This window comes from Symphalangus syndactylus, chromosome 12 (assembly GCF_028878055.3).
Source record: "Symphalangus syndactylus isolate Jambi chromosome 12, NHGRI_mSymSyn1-v2.1_pri, whole genome shotgun sequence".
Taxonomy (NCBI): domain Eukaryota; kingdom Metazoa; phylum Chordata; class Mammalia; order Primates; family Hylobatidae; genus Symphalangus; species Symphalangus syndactylus.
Window position 1 is genome coordinate 145,432,639 of NC_072441.2, and position 23,060 is coordinate 145,455,698.

A 23,060-nucleotide genomic window follows, 5' to 3' on the forward strand; every position below is an offset into this window, starting at 1 on the left:
AAAAATAGGGACACACAGTAGGCATTCAAATTGAGCTCTTCTCCTTTAGCCAAGCAAAGCTGCCTATTTTCCCTATCTCACTTTCTTCTTCTTTTAAATGTGGTCAAGATCAGTGGATGGCATAGACTGAGAATGAAATGAGGGAAAAAAATGAAAATGACTACTTACTAGTAGTACTGCCAGTAAAGAGCAGCCTCTGTAGGGTCATATAAAGTACAGGAAAGTATCAAGAAGACAGCGAGCCCATGTGTTGCCTAACACACTCTAATCCACATCTTTGGTGGCCATAAAGTCTTAGCAGGTGTTAATGCATCTCTAACTTCATTCTTAGCCTGGGACAGGAGGTGGGCTTTGGTGGAAGAGAGTATAAAGGTGGGACAAACCCTAAGCCTGTATCCATAGGTAAGAAAAGGTCAGAGTATTCCCCCAATAGTAACTGTCACTGCCAAGTGTCCACCCTGCAGACTCTATGGAAACTGTGGTGGGGGAAGAGAGGGCTAGGAAGGGAGGAAGTTGATGGTGGGAGATGGGCATGCTGGAGCGCAGCCTCTGAACCTCTGGAAAACCACCTGTGACCCGGCATGGCAGCTAGACCAGCCTCATTTCCACTTTAGCAGCCTGCAGTATAATACAGACATAAAGGCATGCTTTGTAGTCACCCATACTTGGGATCAAATCCTAGCTTTATCACTTACAAACTCTCAGTGATGTAAAAATAATCTGATCAGCTATTATGTATTATTGAACAGCTACTGCCAGAAATTGTACTAATAACTTTAGGTAATAACTACTTCAAAAGGCAGTAGACCTACATACATCTGTGGTTAACTGATTTTTGATAAGGGCGACAAGACCGTTCAATGAAGAAAGAATAGTCTTTTCAACAAATGGTGCCGGGACAATGGGATATCCACATGTAAAAGAATGAATTTGGGCTGAGCGCAGTGGCTCACCCCCAGCACTTTGGGAGGCTGAGGTGGGCGGATCACCTGTGGTCAGGAGTTCGACACCAGCCTGGCCAACATGGCAAAACCCCGTCTCTACTAAAAATACCAAAATTAGCTGGGCATGGTAGTGGGCGCCTGTAATCCCAGCTACTTGGGAGGCTGAGGCAGGGAGAATTGCTTGAACCTGGGAGTCAGAGGTTGCAATGAGCCGAGATTGAGCCACTGCACTCCAGCCTGGGTGACAGAGTGAGACTCTGTCTCAAAAAAAAAAATAATAATAATAATTTGAACCCCTACCCCAGGCCACACACAAAAGTTAACATAAAATGAACCATAGACCTAAATGCAAGAATTAAAGCTGGGTGTGGTGGCTCACACTTATAATCGTAGCACTTTGGGAGGCCGAGGTGGGTGGACTGCCTGAGCTCAGGGGTTCAAGACTAGCCTGGCCTGGCCAACATGGTGAAACCTTGCCTCTACTAAAAAATACAAAAAATTATCCAGGCATGGTGGCACGCACCTGTAGTACCAGCTACTTGGGAGGGTGAAGCATGAGAACTGCTTGAACCCGGGAGCTGGAGGTTGCAGTGAACTGAGATCATACCACTGTACTCCAGCCTGGGGGACAGAGTCAGACTCTGTCTCCAAAAAACAAACAAACAAACAAATAAAAAGAACTAAAACTAAAAAACTGAGAAAGAAACAAACAGGTACAATCCTGACCTAGAATGAGACAATAATTTATTACCTATGACAAAAAAGAAAAAAAACAGATAAATTGGACTTCATCAAAATGTAAAATTTTGTTGATTTAAAGAAAGTAAAAAGACAGCCCACTGAATGGGAGAAAATATTTGCAAATCATACATCTGACAAGGGTTTAGTGTCCAGAATATATAAAGAACTTACAACTCACTAATAGAAAGACAAATTATCCCATTTAAAAGTGGGCAAAGTATTTAGATAGACATTTTTCCACAGAAGATATATAACTGGCTAACAAGCACATGAAAATATGCTCAATGACATTAGTCATTAGGGAAATGCAAATCAAAACCACAGTGAGGTACCACTTCACACCCACTAAAGACAGCTATAATAAAGTAAATGTTGGTGAGGATATGGAGCATTTGGAACCCTCATACATTGCTGGTAGGAATGGTACAGGCTCTGCAGAAAACAATTTGGCAGTTCCTAAAAAAATTAAACAGGCTCATGCCTGTAATCCCAGCACTTTTGGAGGCTGAGGCAGGTGGATCATGAGGTCAGGAGATCGAGACCATCCTGGCTAACACGGTGAAACCCCGTCTCTACTAAAAATACAAAAAAACAGCCGAGTGTGGTGGCACGTGCCTATATTCCCAGCTGCTTGGGAGGCTGAGGCAGGAGAATCACTTGAACCCGGGAGGCAGAGGTTGCAGTGAGCTGAGATCGCGCCACTGCACTCCAGCCTGGGCGACAGAGCGAGACTCTGTCTCAAACAAACAAACAAAAATTAGAGTCACCGTATGACCCAGAACCAGAAATTTTTCAAAGTATATACCCAAGAAACTGAAAACATGTCCACACAAAAACTTATACACAAATGTTCAAAGCAGTATTATTCATAATAGCCAAAAAGTAGAAACAATCCAAATGCCTGTCAATGGATCAATGAATAAATGAAACGTAGTATATGCATATAGTGAAATCGCATTTAACAGTAAAAAAAAAGAACAAAGTACTGATACATGCTACAACATGGATGAACCTCGAAAACATCCTAAGTGAAAGGAGGCCAGTCGGCTGAGCGTGATGGCTCACGTCTGTAATCCCAAACATTGGGAGGCCAAGGTAGGCGGATCACCTGAAGTCACCAGTTCGAGACCAGCCTGGCCGACACGGTGAAACCCCACCTCTACCAAAGATACAAAAATTAGCCGGGCATGGAGGCGCGTACCTATAATCCCTACTCAGGAAGGCAGGAGAATCGCTTGAACCTGGGAGGTGGAGGTTGCAGTTGCAGTGAGCTGAGATCACACCACGGCACTCCAGCCTGAGCGACAGAGCAAGACTCTGTTTCAAAAAAAAAAAAGGAAGCCAGTCACAGAAGACCACTTTCTGTATGATCTCATACAAATGAAATCATACAATGAGTGGTCTTCTGTGACTGGCTAAACCCTTGGACTTAGCCTTCTGGAGGCGAAACCCTTGTCATCTTTAGTGCACGTCCACAACAGGCAAGTCTATAGAGACAGAAAGCAGAGTGGTAGCCTGTGGCTGGAGCGGATAAATAGATTGGTGGAAGACAGATAAAAGGCACGGGGTTTCTTTTTGGGATGATAAAGACATTTCAAATGGGCCCTAGTGATGACTGAACAACTCTGTGTATATACTAAAAACCACTGAATTGTACACTTTAAGTGAGAGAACAGTATGGCATGTGAATTCTATCTCAATAAAGTTGTTATTTTAAAATTCTGCCAAAACTCTAGACTTCTTTGCCACTAGGACAGTTGTGTCTGTCCAAAAAGAATCACTTAAAAATGCTAACACGACCTTTAATTTATACTAACAGAAGCTAACCACAGGCTGCAAACTGGTAGGCTAAAGGCCACATCTGGCATGCAGCAAATGTATTTTATTGGGACCAATAGTATTTTAAAAACTTTCTACCCGGGCTGGAGTACAGTGTTGTGATCATAGCATACTGTAACCTCGAACTCCTCGACTCAAGTGATCCTCCTGCCCCTGCCTCCTGAGTAGCTAGGATAAGAGATGCAAGCCATCATGCCCAGCTAATGCCCAGCTAACTTTTTGTAGAGATACGGTCTGCTATGTTGTCCAGGCTTGTCTTGAACTCTTGGCCTCAAGTGATCGTCCCAACTCAGCCTCCCCAGGCATTGGGATTACAGGCATGAGCTGCTGTGCGCAGCCAAGAAAATTTTTAGAGATGGGAAAGACACAGTAATGAAAACGATCTTCAAATACCTGAAAGGATATTGCTTCAGGGGTCCAAAGCAGATTCAGTTTAAATTACTGAGGTACAGGTCTCATTCAAAGTGAGAGAGAAAATACTTAGAGCCGTCTCTAACGAAATGGGCTGCTTTTCTAAGTAATGTTTCCTATGACTAGTATGAAGTACTATGTTACATGCTATAACCTGGATGAACCAAACACTGTGTAAAGTCAAAGAAGCCAATTCCAAAAAGCATATATCATATGATTCCATTTATATGGAATGTTCAGAATAAGCAAACCCACAGAAAGAGTCGTGGCTGCCAACAGCTGGGGAGAGAGGGGAGTTGGGAGTGACTATTAGCAGATATAAGATTTCTTTTTAGAGTGATGGGAATATTCTGGAATTAAATAGTGGAAATGGTTGCACAGTATAAATACACTAAAAACTACTGCATTGTACACTTTAAAATTGTAAATTTTATGCTATGCGAATTTTTCCTCAAAACAGAAACAAAGGTAGAAAGAGACCAAATGAGATACTCATTACCTCTGTTAGGATACTATGATGCACAGTGATAAATGTCAGGTATTATCATCAACTTCATTTGATGATAAATGAGGCACTGAAAGGGTTTTGTTTCTGACTAAGGTGGCAAAGGCTCACATGAAGCAGAGCCAGGACAGATACCCAATCTTGTCTGTCTCTAAAGCTTACAGAATGGTAATAAAAGTTCACAGGTTGGCCGGGCGCATTGGCTCACGCCTGTGATCCTAGCACTTTTGGAAGCTGAGGTGGGCGGATCACTTGAAGTCAGGAGTTCAAGACTAGCCTGGCCAACATGGTGAAACCACATCTCTATTAAAAATACATAAATTATCCAGGCGTGGCAGTGTGCGCCTGTAATCCCAGCTACTCGGAAGGCTGAGGCAGGGGAATCACTTGAACCCGGGAGGCGGAGGTTGCAGTAAGCTGAAATCACACCACTGCACTACAGCCTGGGCAACAGAGTGAGACTCCACCTTAAAATAAGTAAATAAAGTTCACAGGTAGTGAGTGATAGAATTTTACAGAAAATACTTGGATCAATGGGCGAAGCTACATGTCCAGAACAGGCAGAACACCAGCAGGCCTGGGTCCACAAACAGAACCTGCCTTTCCAGGCGCAGTTCACAGTCCAAATGAAAGGTATCCCCAAACTTCTAATCCATTTTTCTTCTTCAGACTATCCTAGGAAGAGTTGAGACTAAATTCTCTGCGTTCAGGGATTCCCCCCGCTCAATTTCCTAGCCATTCATGTGACCAACAGCAAACTTAGGTCTTGCCAGGTGCTCAGAATCTTGTTCAGTACATATGCCCTTCCTTAAAGCTTCCAGATCTCTCAGAGACTGAGAGGCAGGCTTGGAAGAAAAAGAAATTCCAAGAAGCCAAATTTCACTGTGAAAGGATCTATGTGCCTTGGGCTTACCTAGTTAGGCCTTTCTCCTCAACGTCATCCTAATCCTGACACCTCAGAGCAGAGAAAAAATCAGCCAGTTAGTTGCTTCATGGCTTCAATTAACAGGAAAGCTCACTGTTGTCACAGCCCCCAACTACACAAACCAGGGAGTCAAACTCCACGTCCTTTCTTCTATACCACAATTATCCCTATGAAGGATCTCCTAAGTATGAGAAATACCCTTTCCCTAGATTAAGGACAGTATAGTATAGGGTTAGGATGACAGGTTTTGGCAACATAAATCTTGAGCTTGAGTACTAGCCATACTAATACTAATTACGGAACCCTGGGAAGTTACTTAACTTCATTAGGTCTAAGTCACTTCTGTAAAATATGGATATTACTGGACAATTGTTTCCGGGCTGCCCAGCATCCATTTCCCTTTCCTAATAACTCCCCAACTGCCTTTTGAGGAGTTGGTTGTTTCTTACGCATGTGACTCAGCTAATCCAGTCTGATATTCCCTCTCTAAAACCTGAATCTTGAGTAGAGGCAGAAAGAGACCCGACAGTTTGAGTTGTGCCCAAGGAGCCAGTCCTTGTTTCAAGATAGTTCCTGTGGTCTACCACTGTTGTCCCAGTTCCCTGCAGCCACTACAGTTCCCACACCAGATTTTTTAGCCTTCACACTGAACGTTGAGCCCCTAACACCTTTCTAATAAAGTCTTTTTTATTTACACTAGCCACTTTGTTGCTTGCAACCAATGAACTCCAAGTGGACCACCACCTCATCAGGTTATTAACAGGATAAACAGAGTGGGATTCAACAGATCTCAGTTGATATTGTCTGGCCTTATCAACCATTAGATGTAATTCAGAATGGACATGTAAGTGTGGTCATGTCATAAATAAGGTACAAATGACCACAAAAAAGATTAACCCATTGACCACCTTATAGGCCACCTCCTAGAATAACTGTTTTACAGTTATGATAAAAGGCCCCTGTTCCTTAATAGAAAGCCACCTTAACATACCTGACATGGGTCTTCACTACCCATTCTAGTCCAGGAAATGCCTCAGGCGTTTTCAGTCACCTGAAAATGGAGAAATAACAGATCAGTCTTTTGAAGAGGAAGTTTTAAAGACATACAAAATAAAAGATAAAGAGATCCTGCATGCAGCTTACACATTACAGGAGAAACATGCAACTTTTAAGAAATTTTAAGTAAAGTTTCATTGTGAATATCAATATGGGGACCTACAGGGACTCATCCTTACACAGTTTTAAACAGCTGAGCAGAAAGCTTTTGGGGTGCAGCAGGAGGTCTAATCTACAGTCATTGAAATTTTACAACGTGTCATTTAAGATGTCAGACTTTGTGCCCAGGTTACGTTACAGTTCACTTGTGATGGGCAGGATTATTAAGAGTTATGGCTAATTTATGCGGCAACATATGGTTTTTCTTTTTACAGCTATTTTTATTAAACAAATTTTGCAAAGTTTTAACATTAAAATTAACAGCTAAAGAATTGTTTATGCAAGTTGCTGTCACAGTTTATGTAAAAGAGAAATATGTGCTATTAAAATCAGACATTTAGGTTACCTTTGGTTTTTTGCGATGCATGTTAGCTTTACACATCCTGATTCTCTTGCGATAATTTTCCTTTAAAAAGGGGGGTATAGAGTGATCTCTTTTCATCAAAACAAGACATAATGCCCTGAAAGCTGACTTCAAACCATGGTTGAAAATTCAGTTATTTACATTTTATCACAATCTACAAATACATTTTTTTGTTGGTGTGTTTTAAAAAGAAAAAAAAAAATGTCCATCATGCACTGCCGCAGGCAGCTTGGCGCTTCAATACAGAGGATTTTTCACCCCCGAGCAGTTCAGGTGGCTCTTAGGGAAGCCATGAGAACCCTGAGAATCAGCACGGAGTAGAAATGGGACCAACCAATTCCATCACTTCCTCTCTTAGGAGGGGATTCAGAGCCGGCCTATCATGCCAAATCCTGCCCCAGCCCAGCTGAGTTATCAGCATTTCTGGGATTGAAAGAGAAACCCTCAAGGGCACCCAGAGTTGGCTGAACTGTCATGCCTAAAGGCAGATGCTGTCCCCTTCTGAGCTCATGGAAATTATTTGGTGTCACACTTTAGAGCCACCAAGGGGTTCTACAGAAGGTGCAAACCAGGCTGGCTTGCACTTTAATACTGAGACCTGTGTATGGAAACCAATCCAAGTTTCAGCTCAGTTGAGTTGAAAACTCTCCATAAATTAGAATTTTTGATGGGATTGGACACAACAGCTTCCAACAACTTCCAGGGGGTGAAAAAGCTTTGGTTATTTTTAAACTAAAACTTAACAACTCCATCAACTTTTTTTTGGTAAACTTAAAATAAAATCCCCCCCACCACTTTTAAGAATGTTTCCAACTTTTAACAAGCCCATTAACTTTAGAGTTAATTTAAGTTTATTTGAAAGAGAAAACTATTTTATGGTCCACCCAAAAAAATGACAATTCATCACATTTACTTTGATTAAAAAAGGACTAAACTTTATTGACAAACTGCTGCAGACATTTTGACATAAGTTTAAGCTACCTATTTAGGCAGACTTACACATGTAGCATTTAATCTTCCGAGAACAAAATGGGAGGACGGTACAAATCCAATTAGGACTTTAACTTATGTACAAAGTGGATTTTGATTCCTTTTTCATTCAGCTGCAGTGTCCCTTTTTATATCATGCTAGTGTTGAGACATACTTGACTAACTCGGGAACAGTCGATATATTGACAACCGTCAACTTAAGAAAATCATCAGCTTTTGGCCCCAGCGTCCAAGTGAGCTTTTCATGGAGTGCAGAATCTCAAATGGACAAAATACTTTGTCTTTTTAAATACTGAAAAACTTAATTATTAGTACTATGACTGAAAGATTCTTCATGGCTAAAAAGCTCTGCATCAAACTCAATTCAGGAGGCCTTCCCCCCCCCACCACCATCAACCTCTTCAAAACCTACTCCCTCCCCCCTAAGTATCTCTCAACACAGTATGTCTGGGGCTAGATTTCAAAACCCACGTAATGAAAAAGTCAGTTTTACAAGCCTAATTTTGTTGTTGTTGTTGTTTTATATCAATTAACGTTAAAAATTGCATCAACTATTTAATTCATGAGGATCTTTCATATTAAAATTTAACCTTAAGATTCAACCGCCATGTGCTTTTATAAAGGAAACATTTTTTAGAGACGTCTGAGCTCACTTTTACATGGTGGTGCCTACTGCCGTTAATGTTTGTGATTTTAAATCTTAAACAGCCCTGAATTTTGAAATGTAGCCTAGTTTGGGATTCTGCAACTACAACTTTACGGGATGCCTCAAATCAAAACTAAGAGAAACTTAACAAGCCTTTACTTCAGAACCTTTAAGCAAGCAATGTCATTTTTGAAACTAACAGGTTTGTGTGTTTTTTTTTTACTCAACTTCTTTTTTTTATTATAAAAGGTACACTTCTGTTTATATTTAAACAACAAAGAAAAAAGCATCTACACACTTAAAAAATTAATTCAATATTCCTAAATCTATTTTAACTCATTTTAAAATACTACATACAGAAGCCAGAATGCAGAGTTAAGAATGGAATAAGGTGGGGAGAAGAAGGGGACCACGAAGAAAAACACTTAGACAATTACTTGTCTGCTGTGGGTAAAGCAACAGGAATCCTGGGAGATACAAGAAATCAGTAACAACTTTGCTCATAACTGATATTTTCCCCTCATGTTTGTTTTAATAACGTCCATATGGGTGCTCTCTGTATGCTCCCTTCACTGGCCTAGCAGGAGGGGCCTTCAGCGACGGCCTGGTCCCATTCCAGTCGTCCTGGCCTGTGGGGAAAACAAAGACAGTTTATAAACCATGTGGCCACGGCACTTAGGGATAAGCAGGGATAGGTCACATAGTAAAGATCACCAAAAACACTGCGTTTCTTCTAATGCCTTGACACTTCCCCTGGTGTTCCTTGCTCTCTACTTGGCTTGGCCCTGTTGGGCAGCCTGGGCAGTTTTTCAGTTTTGAGTGGAAAGACAGAAGGGAACAAATCCAAAAAAGCTGCCACTGACTCTGGAGTAATCTCCCACAACGAGGTTCTTCATAGACAAATGTGATCTGTACTGCAGTCCCCAAACCTGGAGATACCCAACACGTTGCTTGAGATAGTGAGGAAGTCATGAATCTTAGTGAGTCTGCAATGGCCTTTCCTGTTCCCAAAACAATTTGGCAGGTAGCCTCAGGTAAGGTGGGAGGACTTCTGGAAGTCTTTGATTGGAAGCAGGCAGCCAGCCCCACTTCCATGCAACAGCAAGTCATGTTTCCTTATGGAGAAGTGTCCTCTAGCTCTCTGGGAAAAGCAAGCAAGGGCCACTTTCCATGGGGCCCTCCACCAGCAGAGCTGATACTGCTCTCTCTGATAGAGGGATGTGCAATCAAATGTTGCACTGACAGCACTGTTTAAGATAATTCCAAGGCTGGGTACGGTGGCTCACGCCTGTAATCCCAGCACTTTGGGAGGCCAAGGCGGGCAGATCACAAGGTCAGGAGTTCGAGACCAGCCTGACCAACAGGGTGAAACCCCATCTCTACTAAAAATACAAAAATTAGCCAGGCGTGGTGGTGCCTGCCTGTAGTCCCAGCTACTTGGGAGGCTGAGGCAGGAGAATTGCTTGAACCTGGGAGGCAGAGGTTGCAGTGAGCTGAGATTGCGCCACTCCACTCCAACCTGGACAACAGAACCAGACTCCATCTCAAAAAAAAAAGACAATTCCTTATCTCCTTTCTTAAGTCGACAGGTGAGAGAAGCCAGACAATGTGGTTCGCATCCTCAAATGGTTCTCCTTTGTGACAGGGAAAAGCCTGAGGAATATGATCACATATTTCTAGAGGTGACCTCTTATGAAAATAAATTGCATTTAAGCTTATTCTTCCCACACTTTACACACACTAGTTCATCCCTGAAGTATTTTTCCAGCTGCCTGTATTCACAAGTATCTGCCTCCATCTCTATGGAGACTCAAACTCCTATACAGATCGAAAGTCACACAGAACCCTAATTACACCCCCAGTATAACACACGTGTCCATCACTTTCCAAGTGGCTTCTGGGTATCAACAAGACAGTTTCTTTTTCTTTTTTTCCTGACGTATACAGATCATCCTGGACAGTTTATTTTTCTAATTCTGTTAATCAAAGCAGAGATCAGAGCAGATTAACTGTAGCAACACCATATCAGGAGCACAAAGAGAAGCCTGCTTCTTTCAGTTTGGTCTTTTCTCCAGCAAAACAGAAATGCAATTTAGTCAAACACATACAGAGGCCCCAGTGTACTGCCTCACTGATGGAGGGAAATACTTGGGTGCAATCACACGGCCCTTCTAAATAGTGGTATATGAGCAGAGCAAAGCAGTGTTAGTGACTGGCAACTGTCCAGTGCTATTTCGCTAAAATTGGTAAGAACAGTTTCCTTGGGCAAGCAGCTGATTGGCTACTTCATACTGTGCTGAGTTGGGCTCAGCTTGTCTGTCTCTGGGATGCCCTAAGGGGTTCCTCTTTTTCAGCTAGGGATAAGGGGAGACTGTCAACCAGTATCTTAACATGAATTGTCAATTGCTGAGCCCCTGCCAAGGACTCTCTGCAAATCCCTCAGGTATGCTGAAAATACCTTATACTGAAAAGGTAGCTCTAGCTGCATCCACTGCCACATAGTATTCCCACTGAGGCCTATTAACACAGGGCCATAACTGGCTCTTGAGGACACACTTGAGCGATGTGTTTTTAACCAAACCTCAGGGAAGGCAGCCTTGTCCTGCTGCTGTTGCAGCCTCCATAGCTCTCTTGGGATCAAGGACTGTGTTGATGTCTTCAAGCCAACAAGGAGCTTGGTGCCAGTACTGTCCTGAATTATCAGCCCTAGCCCCTACAGCCTCTAATCTGATTCTAATAGGCACTATCTTTTTTTTTTGAGACGGAGTTTTGTTCTTGTTGCCCAGGTTGGACTGCAATGGTACGGTCTCAGCTCACTGCAACCTCCGCCTCCCAGGTTCAAGTGATTCTCATGCCTCAGCCTCCCAAGTAGCTGAGATTAAAGGCACCCACCACCACACCTGGCTACTTTTTTTGTATTTTTAGTAGAGACGGGGTTTCACCATCTTGGCCAGGCTGGTCTCGAACTCCTGACCACAGGTGATCCACCTGCCTCGGCCTCCCACAGTGTTGGGATTACAGGTGTGAGCCACCACGCCCGGCCCTAATAGACACTGTTCTTGCCCCCAACCTGGTCTGGCTGCCATCTAGGTCCCTTTTGGCTGACATTTCCTTTACAATGACATTCTTTTCAATGAGATCTAAATTTACTTCTTTAATGAAATGGGGTAGATGAGTACAGTTGTGTATGATGAAGTTCTTGTTATCTACCAAAGTGGCCTAGATATCGGCAGCAAAGGCCCAGAAATACAACCCAGGTCCAGCTATTTCCCTGCCTAAAGTGGAAAAAATCAACATTAGCTTATAAGTCTGCTGCTCCACAGGGCCAAGCTGGTCTTGAGCCCTTGTTTAAGACACACACTACCCTTCCAAGAGTAGCAATACCCCACCTCACTCTAGCAGACCCTCTTTCTACCATGTACTGCAAAATTTAAGTAAGAGCAGAACTCTCACTGTCACATCTAGCAAAATCTTGGCCTTCTAAGGGTTTATCCGTAGGTATGTTTGTCTGACTCTCAATACTTTAGTCACCAGCATCCTCCCGGGCACTTACTTGTACATTCTGCCCCACCACAGAGATAAAGACATACCATAAGCTTCATAAGAATCTTGAACCTCCCCATGTCCATAGTCATAATATTCTGAGTCCCTGAAAGCCAAAGGCAGAGCGTTAGGAAGCTACAGAGTAACTATGTTTTAGTTTCACCTTTCTCTCAAATACTTCCATATGTCAGTCATTTTACTATGTGTATTAATACAGGAAAATACTCATTCTGCCCCATCCCTAAACTGTAAAGTATTTCCAAAATATGTATAGACTATGTACTTATAAAATAATTACGACAACTATTGCAAAGAAAAATGGATACCCCAGAATATAAAGTGAAAAAGCACAATCCTAAATTGACCCTCTTAATACAGCATACATATACATGTATTCATAGGGCTCACCAGAAGGGAAAAAGAACTGTTTTATCACTGCTGTAGAATTCTGGGACTCTTTTTCAATCAATTCACAGGTAAGCTATATACATGGACACACAAGGAAATGGTCTTAAAGAGAAATGCAGAAAAGAACCTAAGTTACGGTAGTGCAATTCAAGCTTCTTGTAAAATTTCATGCAGCTTTAATGTGGTTTTGATATTTTAAAATAATAAATCAAAATAACATAAAGGCATTTCTCCTTGTTTCCATGTAGTCACAGCTTGGAAATTTTTCATTTGTTACTCTCAGGTTCTAAATTATAATTTAAGGCTCACAGTTATCCAAATTTACAAATCCAAGTGTGTGCTTCACAGATGTCAAACGCAGAGGAAAGCATTGCACGGTGGCATGCACCTGTAACCCCAGCTACTAGAGAGGGCTGAAGTGGGAGGACTGCTTGAGCTTAAGAGTTCAAGACCAGTCAGGACTGCGGGGTGCAGAGGAGACGCCCTCCAAAGGCGAGCATTCTGCTTCTTAGGGTTGTGCTGTCTGAATCTCTCTGTTCCTCCAACTCCCTCCATCCATCCTCAGGACAAACAACAGTGCTTACACTGCCTGACTCACCCTTGACTCTGGCTGTAATAGCCTTCGTAGCCTTCATAACTTTGTTCTGCATATGTATCATCATATCCCTAGAACAACAACAACAAAAAAATGAAATAAAAGATCAAAATCAGAGACAGTAGGAAAGGTAATTACATCCCACGGGAGTAGGTAGGCTTCTGAATTAAAAGGACATGACATTTCCCTCTAAAATGTTAATGCCTACTGTAGAATCGTCAAAAGAGAAAGGGTTACTAAACAAAGAAAACCCAAACAAATATGATATGCCACAGAACAAGTGTGAGCAGGAAGTAAAGTACAAAACCGAGCTTTAGTATTATCAGTACTAGTAAGAAATTCATTATAAAACACTGCATTAAAGTACATTTTATTTGTTGTTTAATCTACAGGTGCATAGTAAAACCCTGCCTCAAATGGAAAAATCTTCTAATAGTTCAACATTCACTGCAAGAGAAGAGGGCAGACTGCAAATCTTACAGGCAGCCCATGACACCTACATAAAGGACCGAGGCCCTGTCATTCAACTTCCTTTAGCAGCCTTCTAGGTATTGGGAAACGGCACATTGTTCAAATTTCTTACATATTCTTCGTATGTTTCTGGTGCAGGAGGTGGAGGCAAAGGTATCCTCTGGATGCCCGCTGTCCGTGCTCTTGGTGCTGGAGCGCCCCTCACAGTAGGTGGGGGTGGCACGCCTCGAGTCACAGTGGCACCTCTGGTGATGGCTCCCCTTACTGGTGTACCACGTACCAAAGCCCCCCGAGGTGGTCCAACACCACGGCCCCTACAGAATGAAAGTTTATCTTAAATGGAACTTTTCATAAACAGGCCACTTTCATGTTCTGATTTGTTTACAAATTCTGGAATTAGGCAGATTTTATGAAGCCTTAACTAGGCTACTATTAAAGCACAGAGGAATGTACAGGGTAAAGGACCCACACTGCAAGATCCCCGAGGTCCTACAGAGGACCAATTCATCACTGCACTGCCTTGGGCAGGTCTGGAGAGTCTGCATACTCTATAAAGGTCAGTCACAAAAGGTAGAATTTTAAAGTCAGACCATTAACAAATGCTAAGACTGTCCATAATTAGAAGGCCAAAAGTTTCAGCAAGGCTGCAGCACTTGGCTATGGTCAAAGTGCCCAAGATCTAGAACTCTATTTTGTTTTTTTTTGAAATGGAGTCTTGCTCTATCACCCAGACTGAAGTGGTGGCATGATCTCGGCTCACTGCAACCTCCGTCTCCTGGGTTCAAGCAGTTCTCTTGCCCCAGCCTCCTGAGTAGTGTGGTGTATGCCACCACACCTGGCTAATTTTTGTATTTTTAGTAGAGACGGGGTTTCACCATGTTGGCCAGGCTGGTCTCAAACTCCTAATGTCAGTTGATCCGCCTGCCTTAGCCTCCCAAAGTGCTGTGATTACAGGTGTGAGCATATGGTTGTAGAATTCTATTCTTGATGCAACATACAAATCCTGAGACCCTTCCTAAGCCAGACATAAGAGCACCACTAAAAGAGATGACACTGGTAGTCACATTTACATCCTATTTCTGGGTGTCTCCATTACTTTTACCTGGGAACAGGTGGTGGAGGAGGTGCGGCTCCCCGGCCTCTCACTGGCACCCCACGTCCACGAGAGGGTTCAGGTACTCCATTCAAGTAGGACAGCTCTAGAAACTGCTCCTGGCAGATATCATCCATCATATCCTGGGAACGAAAGATACAAGGAGTATTGTGTGATAGCTACACTTTCTGCTGAGAAACCATCCGGCCCACAGGAGCCTTGAATTCTAAGAGCTCCGAGAGCCCAGGTGAGGTCTCAGGTCATTCCTTCTCTGAAGTCAAATGGCACCCTATCTGTCACCTCTCTGAGGAAGTCTTGATGGCAGACCCCTCACTATTCATAATGTGGTCCCTGCCTAGCTCTCCGGATCACTTCCATTCCCTCACTACATAACCTCCTCACAAGCCAGACTGAATGACTTGCAGTTCAGAGCCTGGCTTACTCTTACACATCCATTCTTTGCAAATAGTTTCCTTTTCCTGGAATAATAAAAGCCACTACCATTAATGGAGCTGTATGCACTTGGCTCTACAGAATAAGCTTTATATAGATTTTTCAGTTTAATCTTCAAAATGAGGGCCGGGTGCGGTGGCTCACGCCTGTAATCCCAGCACTTTGGGAGGCCGAGGCGGGCGAATCACGAGGTCAGGAGACCGAGACCATTGTGGCTGACACGGTGAAACCCCGTCTCTACTAAAAATACAAAAAATTAGCCGGGCGCGGTGGCAGGCGCCTGTAGTCTCAGCTGCTCGGGAGGCTGAGGCAGGAGAATGGCATGAACCTGGGAGGCAGAGCTTGCAGTGAGCCAAGATAGCGCCACTGCAGTCCTGCCTGGGCGAAAGAGCGAGACTTCGTCTCAAAAAAAAAAAAAAAAAAAAAAAATCTTCAAAATGACCCTGAAATAAGTAGGCAGATCTCCACATTTTACAGTTAAGAAAACAGACTCAAGGAGTATACATCAACCAGCTTAAGAACATAGAGCTAAGAAATGGCAGACTCTAGATGTGAATTCAGAATTACCTGTCTCAAAATCTAGGTGTTGGATCAACAGGCTTTTTTGTCCTTATACTGTCTTTTTTGTCCACCTGAGGGATTCTTAACTCATCCTTACAAGACTTGTCTAAATTAAAGTGTCTCTTGAAAAACTTTCTCTTGATGCCACCCCTTCAACTCCTCTTTTCTCAAAGTACCACATAATTCCCTACACCTAAGCACTTATCACATCATTTTAGAATTGTCTGTCACTAAACTGTAAGCTCTCCAGGAGCCATTTTTGTAACTTTACACCCAAGCATAGCATCAGACATCTGACAGATACTTAAGAAATGTTTGGGATGAACAAGAAACCCAAAGCTCAGAAAAGTGAAATGATAACCTGTCCAGGAAGACACAGACAGACAGACATACATAGTCCAGTGCTCTTCCTACTGCACCGTTGAAGCATTGCTGGTATAGTTAATTGTTCTAAGGGGAAAATGGAGGGCTGTGGTCACAGATGCAAAAATAGCCTCACTTTTTTTTCCTCCACAAGAGGGAAAAATCAAATGCCATTTGCAAATCTTTTCACGCTTCCTGTTGAGAGCCATTCAGTCTTAATACTTCATGCGTTTTTATATATCCCAGGCATATACAGCTTCAATAGATGATGCTAGTCTTTGATGCCTCCCTCAACTCTCCAGCTCCTCCTACCTTACACATTACTGCTGCTTGAGACTCACACCTTGGAGAATCAAGTAACCAATGCCAGACCATTGCTCAGACTCCTCCAACTGCCACATCAACACTGAGGAAACCCACATCTCCCCAGCAAGCATCTTTTTCAAAAGAGTCACTTAATGTCGGGCGCGGTGGCTCACACCTGTAATCCCAGCACTTTGGGAGGCTGAGGCAGGTGGATCACGAGGTCAGGAGATCGAGACCATCCTGGCTAACACGGTGAAACCCCGTCTCTACTAAAAATACAAAAAATTAGCCGGGCGAGGGGGCGGGTGCCTATAGTCCCAGCTACTCGGGAGGCTGAGGCAGGAGAATGGCGTGAACCCCGGGGGGCGGAGCCTGCAGTGCCGAGATCGCGCCACTGCACTCCAGCCTGGGTGACAGTGAGACTCCGTCTCAAAAAAAAAAAAAAAAAAAAGATTCACTTACAAGCAAGCTTCATAAACCTAACCCTTCTGAGGAATATGAGGGAGACTAATGATGAAGAGAGGAGATGGGCATTCCCTCTGCAGTCCTTTGGAAACTGAATGGCTTGGGTGATCAACAGAACACCCCAAAAAGAGTAAAAAGAATTCCCTTGAGTAAGATTAACCAGCTGTGTTTTTCTCTAGGATATGTTAAATGGTCTGTTTCATGTTGAACATTCTTTTTTTTTTTTTTGAGACAGAGTCTCACTCTGTCACCCAGGCTGGAGTGCAGTGGCGCAATCTCGGCTCACTGCAAGCTCCGCCTCCTGGGTTCACGCCATTCTCCTGCCTCAGCCTCCACACCTGGCTTTAGCTGGGACTACAGGCGCCCGCCACCACACCAGGCTAATTTTTTTTTTTGATTTTTAGTAGAGATGGGGTTTCACCATGTTAGCCAGGATGGCCTCAATCTCCAGACCTCGTGATCTGCCCGCCTCGGCCTCCCAAAGTGCTGGGATTACAGGCGTGAGCCACCGCGCCCGACCTCATGTTGAACATTCTAATGAAGATGAGATACTTGAAAGCAAAGCAGCTGCTAAGACATTTGAGACTGTTGGAATCCTTGGAGTTCAGCATTATGGGTACACAATGCCTAAAAACTTTTTTTTTTTTTTGGAGATGGAGTTTCACTCTTGTTGCCCAGGCTGGAGTCCAATGGTGCAATCTTGGCTTACCACAACCTCTGCCTCCTGGGTTCAAGCGATTCTCCCACCTCAGCCTCCCTAGTAGCTGGGATTACAGGCGCCTGCCACCACGCCCGGCTAATTTTGTATTTTTAGTAGACAGGGTTTCTCCATGTTGGTCAGGCTGGTCTCGAACTCCCGACCTCAAGTGATCTGCCCGCCTCGGCCTCCCAAATTGCTGGGATTACAGGCGTAAGCCACTGTGCCTGGCCCACACTGCCTATAAATTTTTGCCCTATCAATTTTCACATCATCTGACACCACATTTAGTTCTAACTCCCTCATTTAACATTCAAGAAAACCAAGGACTGTATCTTACCTCCTCTTAGTTTTCTGATGAACACATGACACCTACTCAATTCTAGTTGAGTAATATTCCAAATCCTTCATAAGTCTCCAGATTCATCCTTGTTATTAAATATTCAACAGTACTATGTTAACTCTGACAACCACCAGGCCTTGCTAAAAGGCAAAAATAGTACCATTTCCTATTTATTCAAAGTAATATTCCAACCAAGTATTCAAAGGTGGTAACAAGCAAGATAGATAAACTGGCCTGTCCCATCTCTATCTAGTCTTCAGTAATAGTCTGAAAAAAGCTGCTCACCAATCTGTTAAACATCAATAGTCAACCTCTTCCAAACTAAACTCATCCTCAGCAAACTCCTCCAGGAAAGAAATCCCTGAGTGTGCTCAGGTCAGAATTTAACCCAATAACACTAGATGCTATAAGCGCTTGCTGCTAGCCTCTACTCTCTACAGCATGAACTTCTTGAGTGCAGAGACCCACCTTAGTCACTTTCCTAACACAATCTCCTTGTTCCACACTACTACCAAAATACTCAGCTAGGTGAAGACTCTGTTAAACCTTAGTTAACTGAATATCAGTAATGCAGGCACATTGTGGACCCGAGATACTGACAAGATACCGGTACACAATGAAAACCACATTAGACAAGGAGGGATAGAGTGGCCTTGGAGCATGCTTTGAGAATTAGGTGCAAGTAACAACTACCTAAGGAAAATGCACATAATGCAGAATTTGGTATACATACAGGTTATGCAGACCTTACTTAAGAACCCCTACCGGCCGGGCGCGGTGGCTCACGCTTGTAATCCCAGCACTTTGGGAGGCCGAGGCGGACGGATCACGAGGTCAGGAGATCGAGACCACGGTGAAACCCCGTCTCTACTAAAATATACAAAAAATTAGCCGGGCGCGGTGGCGGGCGCCTGTAGTCCCAGCTACTCGGAGGCTGAGGCAGGAGAATGGCGTGAACCCGGGAGGCGGAGCTTGCAGTGAGCCGAGATTGCGCCACTGCACTCCAGCCCGGGCGACAGAGCGAGACTCTGTCTCAAAAAAAAAAAAAAAAAAAAAAAAAAAAAAAAAAAAAAAAAAAAACCCCTACCTTCACAACAGCATAAGATCCCAGTTCTCTTTTGTTCAGAAGACACAGGACGTGCATTTCCTTACCGGTACTAGAAATTTCTTGACTTCCTCCATGGCATGGGCCATAAGAGCATAAGCCTCACATGGGGGTCCAAAGACTTCAATGAAGACATGCAGATCCATATTCAAGTGGGCATATTTGGGGTCTCCACCTTTGCGCAGCTCTTCCTCCTATGGAAAAATGCAGAGAAACATCACACCACGTGGACTAGGGAGAAAACACCACCTTTACCTCTAAGCCAAAGGAACAGCAAGAAATACCCCTAATGTCTCTGAAAAACAGTAAAGTTAATTGCTATGAGCTGAGAAGAATTAAACAAAAAAAAAAAAGAAAAACAGTAAAGTTTAATAAAGTAAAACAAGCAGCCAGGCGCGATGGCTCACGCTATAATCCCAGGACTTTGGGAGACTGAGGCGGGAGGATCATGAGGTCAGGAGTTCGAGACCAGTCTGACCAATGTGATGAAGCCCCGTCTCTACTAAAAATACAAAAATTAGCCGGGCATGGTGGCGCATGCCTGTAATCCCAGCTACTCAGGAGGCTGAGGCAGAAGAATTGCTTGAACCCGTGAGGTGGAGGTTGCAGTGAGCCACTGCACTCTAGCCTGGGCAACAGAGCAAGGCTCCATCTTAAGAAAAAAAAAAAAGTAAAACAAACTCTGAAGAACAGTAATTTGCACAGCCTGCTAAACTTCCACATGGTCTGCTGCTAACAGTTAATTGTTGTCTTAAATCCCTGAGATATCCACTGGAGCTCTTACTAAAAGCATAAAGAAGAAAAACTTAATTCTAGTCTCTATTCAGATAATAGCTGTTTGCCAAGCATTAGTTTTTAAATCACAGGTAGAGCTGTTAATCAGCAGGAGCTCTGCTTATCTGCTTACACGGTCTAGGGAGTGCTAGGGGAAGAAAGAAGTCAGGACAGACGGAAGAAAAGCTCACGTAAATCTCATTAGTTAGAACAACACACTGCAGCCCTAACTATATGCATCTAGTAAGAAATGACCTGAAAAAACAAACACGTGTCCATTAGGCTACATAAAAGGAGGGTTGAAAGAATTGGTTTTTGGACTGTAGTAGGAATATCTCATCAAATAAGGTGACCCCAGAAGGCTAAGACTATTCTGTTTTGGTGAGAAGTTTCTTGTCACAGAGTACACAGCGTATGTGGCTATGGCATGGGGAAAAAAAAAGACGAATTAGATTCTGTAGTCAGGATTACTCATGGTTCCTTTTGGAATACATTCTTTTAGTGAGCCTCACATTCCAAACTGGCTGTAAAACAAACCGACTAATCCTCAAACTCACCTGCTCTCACAACACTATTGTTCTCACTTTTCCAGGTTACAAAAAGGGGGGTGTGCTGTTTGCATTTTAGTGTCTTTTGTCTGCTTTAGACTAAGTTTTAGTATATCCAGTTCCCTTTCAAGTTTTCACAGATAATCCTACCAACGCGCAACATGCTACTGCTGTTTCCATTACTATGCAGTCAAAAAGTCCAGAAGAAAACTATCACCAGGGCACACCTAGGCTCTTCCAGGGTTGCCAAGCAAGTAAATTAACTTGGTGTATAATCTCTCGCATCCAGTGCAAACTTAAAGGAGCCACATTCTGTACACATACAAAATTCTTGCCTCTATAAGACATCCATACTGCATTCTGGGCAAGTAGAAGGCATTAGGATGTCCTCTTGCCTCACTAATGTGAGCTTACCTTGGCTTTGTCTCTCATTGAGCCCTTTCCCAACACAGAGATCTTTGCACCAGTCTCTTCCTGCAGTCTTTTGATTGTATTCCCTTGTGGTCCAAGAATCTTCCCCACAAAATTGAACTGACAGAAAAGAAAGGATTTCTAAATATACATGCTACTATATAAAAACATTTCCATATAAATTACCTCACTTGATTTTAAACAACCCTGCAAAGGTAGAGTATTACCATTCCCATTTTACTGAAGGACACTGAAGCCATATTAATAAAGTGATTAGCTTAAGGTTATGAAACTAGAAAGTGGCAGTTCCTAGACCTGAATTTGGCTTTTCTAATGTATTCTGGTGCTCTTCCAAAATACATTAAGACCTTTACTATTTTATTTTTTACTTTATTTTGAGACAGGCTCTCACTCTGTTGCCCAGGCCAAAGTGTAGTGACATGATCATGGCTCACCGCAGCCTCAACTTTCTGGACTCAAGTGATCCTCCTGCCCCAGCCTCCGGAGTAGCTGGGTACAGGTGCACACCATAACACCAGGCTAATTTTTGTATTTTTTGTAGAGATGGGGTTTCGCTATGTTGCTCAGGCTGGTCTTGAACTCCTGGGCTCAAGCAATCTGCCTGCATTGGCCTCCCAAAGTGCTGGCATTACAGGCGTGAGCCACTGTGCCTGGCCTAGCACTTAACATACATAAACATTTTTAAGGCAGTGACCTCAGAACAGAAGAGCCTATATAGCACCCTTTGATAGCATGCTGGATAAACTAAATGTAACTAAATGCTTTCCTAAAAAAAAAAAAAAAGGAAGAAAAAAAAAGCATTTACTTAAAAGTAAACTTTCAGTAAGAAAATAAAATTAACTTCATCCAATTGAGGATTCATATTATATTTCCTTTTATTTAGATTTCAGATTAGTCTTTTGACAAAGAGCAACTCTTCAGGTTTTAATTTTTTTTTCTTTGAACCTGTAGCCTGAGCAATCGTTTGAGAAAGAAACTTTCTGATAATAAAAAGATGATTATATTTCCTTCCTGGCTATAGCTATGTTATTAGTTAAGAACTTAGATATTTCAATTGCCAGAAACAGGTACTGCAAGCATGAAAGAGAAGCTTCACAGGCTTAAGTTTCTAAAGCATCACAACCCCCAGGAGTCTTTATTATAGCCCATGACTCTCTCATAACTAGAAAGATAACTCAAAGGTGCAAGGCACTTTTGGCCTTACCTTGGGATACTGCTTGACAGGTATCAGCACTCGCTCTTTCAGTTTCATGTTCTTATGAGAAAATAAATCCAAGTAATTCTCCTCATCTTCCTTTTTTGAGTCTCCTTTCTGAATCTTCTCAATTTCTGAATAGGAAAAACAATTTATTTTTGCCCTGGTAAACAAATGGAAATTTTGAAGTGTGCTTAAAGCAATAACATGGAATGCCATATAGTGAAACTAAATAGTTCACACGAATGTGCCAATTTCAGAAAGAAACTAGCTGAAAGCACTAAAGCTATATGAAGTTGACTAGAAAGCCCAAAGCCTGCTTCTAATAAAAGAAGTGTACTCTTCCACCCTCACCTGAAGCCATGACAACAGAGACATTTAAATGTTTCTTAAATCAATTTAACAAAATTAATTGGGTGAGATGGGGGAAAGGAGAATAAAGAAACTAACAAAAAATCAAAATCTGCATCAAGACAAAGCATAATCTTACCTTGAAAAAAACAAAAGTAAATAATCTAAATATACAATGGATAGTTCCATTAAAGTTCCACGGTGACATCAGTACTCTAGATACTAGTCCTTAAGAGTCTGAAAGACCTTGTTCTTACTCTGCTACTCACTAGTCGTGTGACCGAAGACAAGTTAATAAACTATGTAGATACGCCTAATTAAGGCCAATTTTTCATAAAGTACTTAATATATCGTTACCATTACCTCGCCCAAATTCAGCCAATGCCTAAATGATAAATGATACAAAATGCACCAGGTACTTTTTTTTTTTTTTTTTTTTTGAGACGGAGTTTCGCTCTTTTTGTCCAGACTGGAGTGCAATGGCGTGATCTCGGCTCACTGCAACCTCTGCCTCCTGGGTTCAAGCGATTCTCCTGCCTCAGCCTCCCAAGTAGCTGGGATTACAGGCATGTGCCACCATACCCGGCTAATTTTGTATTTTTAGTAGAGAAGGGTTTTCTCCATGTTGGTCAGGCTGGTCTCGAACTCCCGACCTCAGGTGATCCACCTGCCTCAGCCTCCCAAAGTGCTGGGATTACAGGCGTGAGCCACTGCGCCCAGCCACCAGGTACTTTTAAAAAAACATTTTATTGAAGTATAACTGATATTTAAAAAGTT

The 23,060-nt window shown here is 42.7% G+C and overlaps 1 protein-coding gene across 4 annotated transcripts in view; it reads right to left on the reverse strand.

The window, feature by feature from the left end:
- Positions 1-7,857: 7,857 nt before the first annotated feature.
- Positions 7,858-23,060, reverse strand: part of KHDRBS1 (KH RNA binding domain containing, signal transduction associated 1) — a 30,442-nt gene continuing 15,239 nt past the window's right edge. For 2 of the 4 annotated variants that reach the window (XM_055255678.2, XM_063627974.1), the window contains 8 exons: positions 21,942-22,066; positions 20,720-20,836; positions 19,031-19,177; positions 14,700-14,833; positions 13,710-13,911; positions 13,130-13,197; positions 12,171-12,229; positions 7,858-9,209 (listed from right to left, as the gene is read on the reverse strand). In XM_055255678.2, coding sequence (XP_055111653.1) covers positions 9,112-9,209; positions 12,171-12,229; positions 13,130-13,197; positions 13,710-13,911; positions 14,700-14,833; positions 19,031-19,177; positions 20,720-20,836; positions 21,942-22,066 — 950 coding nt within the window. In that variant the 3' untranslated portion in view covers positions 7,858-9,111. Of the gene's footprint in view, positions 9,934-11,568; positions 12,230-13,129; positions 13,198-13,709; positions 13,912-14,699; positions 14,834-19,030; positions 19,178-20,719; positions 20,837-21,941; positions 22,067-23,060 lie in introns of all 4 variants that reach the window. The other 2 variants (XR_010117736.1, XM_055255679.2) reach the window with 2 other exon arrangements.